Genomic DNA, 2,649 nt, shown 5'->3' on the forward strand with positions numbered 1-2,649 from the left:
CCGCCGCATCGCAGCCGGGGGCGCGTCCACTCCGGGCACCGCCGCCCCAGCTGGCGCCACGGGGGACGCGGCGGCGGCGGCGCTCGAGGCGGCGGCGGCGGCGGCGCGGCGGCTGGCTGCCGCGCTGGGGGAGACGGACGCGGTGCTGCGGGCGACGGGCTGGGCGGCGGCGGCTGTGGGGCTGGTCATCCTCACGGTGGGGGGTGGGGGGGTTGCCGGTCTTGTTGGTGTTGGTGTTGAGGACATGAGGAGGGTTACAGGGCCTTGCTGGCATGCCTCAGGTGGGGCAATGGAGTGCACCACAATCTGAATGATGTCGGGTGGCGGCTGCGTGAAGCTCCACATTGTGTGTGTGCTGTGACGCCTGCAGGGGCATCCTCGGGGGGGCAGGCGGGCAGGGTGCGGTGCGCTCGTTGCGTGCTGTGTGGGGGAACGTGAGGCGCTTGTGGGGATGGCAGCTCAACCTGGGTGGGCCGTCCAAGGGCTGAACATGGTTTGTCTCGCACTTGCACTTGCTCACAGGCTACCATATGGTTGGATGCCATTCCCCCTCCCTCGACCCCCTGCCCCTTGCCCTGCACTCCGCCCCCGCTAAAACCCTCAGCAACCTCTCTCTCATCCCTCCCATCCTCCCGTTTCCGCCGCCTTTTCAACCGCCTCGACCCCCACCCCCCAGCTGGCGTCATACCTGGGGGTGCACCTCAACTTCAACGCAGCGGAGCCCCGCACCCAGGCCGCACCCGCCACCGCCCCCGCCGCGGCCCCGGCCGCCATTGCGACCGCCGACGGTGGCAGCGCCAAGGCGGACGGCACAGCGGGCGGCAAGGGGCCGGGGAAGGACGGCGGCGGCGCGGCCAAGGAGCGCGCGGATTGAGCTCAGGGGACCGCGCGAGAGGGCGCAGCCGGCAGGTGGCTCGTTTCTGCGCGCGCACACACACGGGGTCAACCCCCTATGACCACGTCAAAAAAGGCAGCCACACTCACATCACAGCACTCCTTTGTTCGAGCCCGTGTGCCTTTGCGCGCCCAAGGCCCAGGCGCAGGAGGGGCTGGCAGCCCGCGGCCTTGTCGAGCCGTCTCTCAGCCCCGGAGCGCACCGAGCAGGGCCCCTCGTCCAACAAGAGTGGCGCGTCCGCATCTGCTCGCCACACTGCAGCGTGTGTGTTTATATGTGTGTGTATGTCTGCACGTGCAAGCTTGGGTTGGAACGCTTCGCCACTGACATTCCGGGGCCGCGCGGGGGCTGCGCTGGACTGCGCCCCGCGTCCGCCGATGCGCGGTCGCCGCCCTCGCAGACGGCTGGACTCCCCCGCCGGGCGCCCTCAGCTTCAGCCAGCAGAGCCGCCACGCTCTGACCGCTCGACTTGGCTGCCCCGGCTGGCAACGGCGGCTGCGATCACTGCCCTGAGCCTGCCAGGACCTGCGCCCGCTGTGAGGGTGCGCAGTGCGTGATCCTGCGACCCCCAAGCCCAGCAGCCACGCGCCCCCTGGTGTTGCAGCTGGCGGGCCCCTACTCTCAAGTCCCCACAAACTCAACCAACCAACATGCTGTGCTGTCGTCCGGGTTTGGGGCGGCTCTATCTTTGTGTAACAACACGGCAGGGCGGCGGCCCTCAGCAGGGGCCATGCCATGAAAAAAATTCAAAACCAGTGGTGTGCTGCCCTAAAGATGTGGGCTCAGTGTCAGAGCGCGCATGCGCGTGCGCACGCACGAGGCAGAACATGACAAGGCATGTTGTATATTGATGACAGGAGGAAGGAAAGCGTATAGGGGGGCAGGGACACAGGTGAATGCTGTATCAAAAGGAAGGACAACGCCAGATCACAGTGTATAAACCTGGGTGAAGAGCAGTCAAACAGGCACAGCTGCATCAAAGCTGCACCATTACTGCTTCAAAAAATCCAGCCGTGCTTTGCCCTGGCAAGGGCGCGTCGCATGGGTCACACGCCCCACAGGCCAGCAGGGGCTGTCGTCCCGCAGAGATGCCGCAGCGCATGGCAGGGGGTGAGATCGCCCGTGCCTCACGGCCCGCCGCGGCCCGCGTTGCACTCGTGGTAGCAGCGCGTGCAGGCGGGCCTGTATATGTCAGCACCGCCGACCAGCTGCTGCCCGTCCTGCCCCACCACGCGCACGGTGTAGGGCGCAGGCCTGGCGCGATGGAATGGGGGACGGGTCGAGGAGGGAATGAGTGTTTGGCAGGGGTGAGGGGGGGTGGAGTTGGAGGGACGGGTTTGGTGCCAGGGGAACCATGCGGCGTAACTACTCTGTCGGGGCCGCGAAAAGCTGTCGCCAGGATCCGGCGGGCGCTGGCTCTTCCCAACGCCCAACGCAGACTCCCCCGTCTAGTGTGATGTCTGGACGTGCGTCCCAGGCCGTGTTTCTGTTGCGCCCTGCGCCCTCGACGCTCCGCCCCCCTCCCCCTTCCCGGCGCCCTCTGCCCTCTTGCCTGCTGCAGTAGAAGCATGCGGCCTTGAGGCTGGTGACGCTGGCCGCGTGGGGCACCAGGTGCACCAGGTCACCAAAGCTAGGGGGGGGGGGTGAGCGGAGCAGAGTTGAATGAAGGGGGCAATTGAGAGGTTTAAAACAGCAGGTGGAAGGGGAGGAGGCAAAGCGCAAGGGGAGCTGGCAGAGCCTGGGGCGCCAGCCGC

The 2,649-nt window shown here is 67.3% G+C and overlaps 1 protein-coding gene across 1 annotated transcript in view; it reads left to right on the plus strand.

Annotated features, from left to right (window-relative positions):
* MNEG_11664 (hypothetical protein) overlaps positions 1 to 874 on the plus strand; it is a gene marked incomplete at both ends in the record, with an annotated part of 2,646 nt that extends 1,772 nt beyond the window's left edge. The window contains 2 exons of the mRNA XM_014039864.1: positions 15 to 196; positions 677 to 874. Coding sequence (XP_013895318.1) covers positions 15 to 196; positions 677 to 874 — 380 coding nt within the window. The remainder of the gene's footprint in view (positions 1 to 14; positions 197 to 676) is intronic.
* Between the last annotated feature and the right edge of the window lie 1,775 nt (positions 875 to 2,649).

The sequence above is a fragment of the Monoraphidium neglectum genome (genome assembly GCF_000611645.1).
Source record: "Monoraphidium neglectum strain SAG 48.87 unplaced genomic scaffold scaffold02852, whole genome shotgun sequence".
NCBI lineage: Eukaryota > Viridiplantae > Chlorophyta > Chlorophyceae > Sphaeropleales > Selenastraceae > Monoraphidium > Monoraphidium neglectum.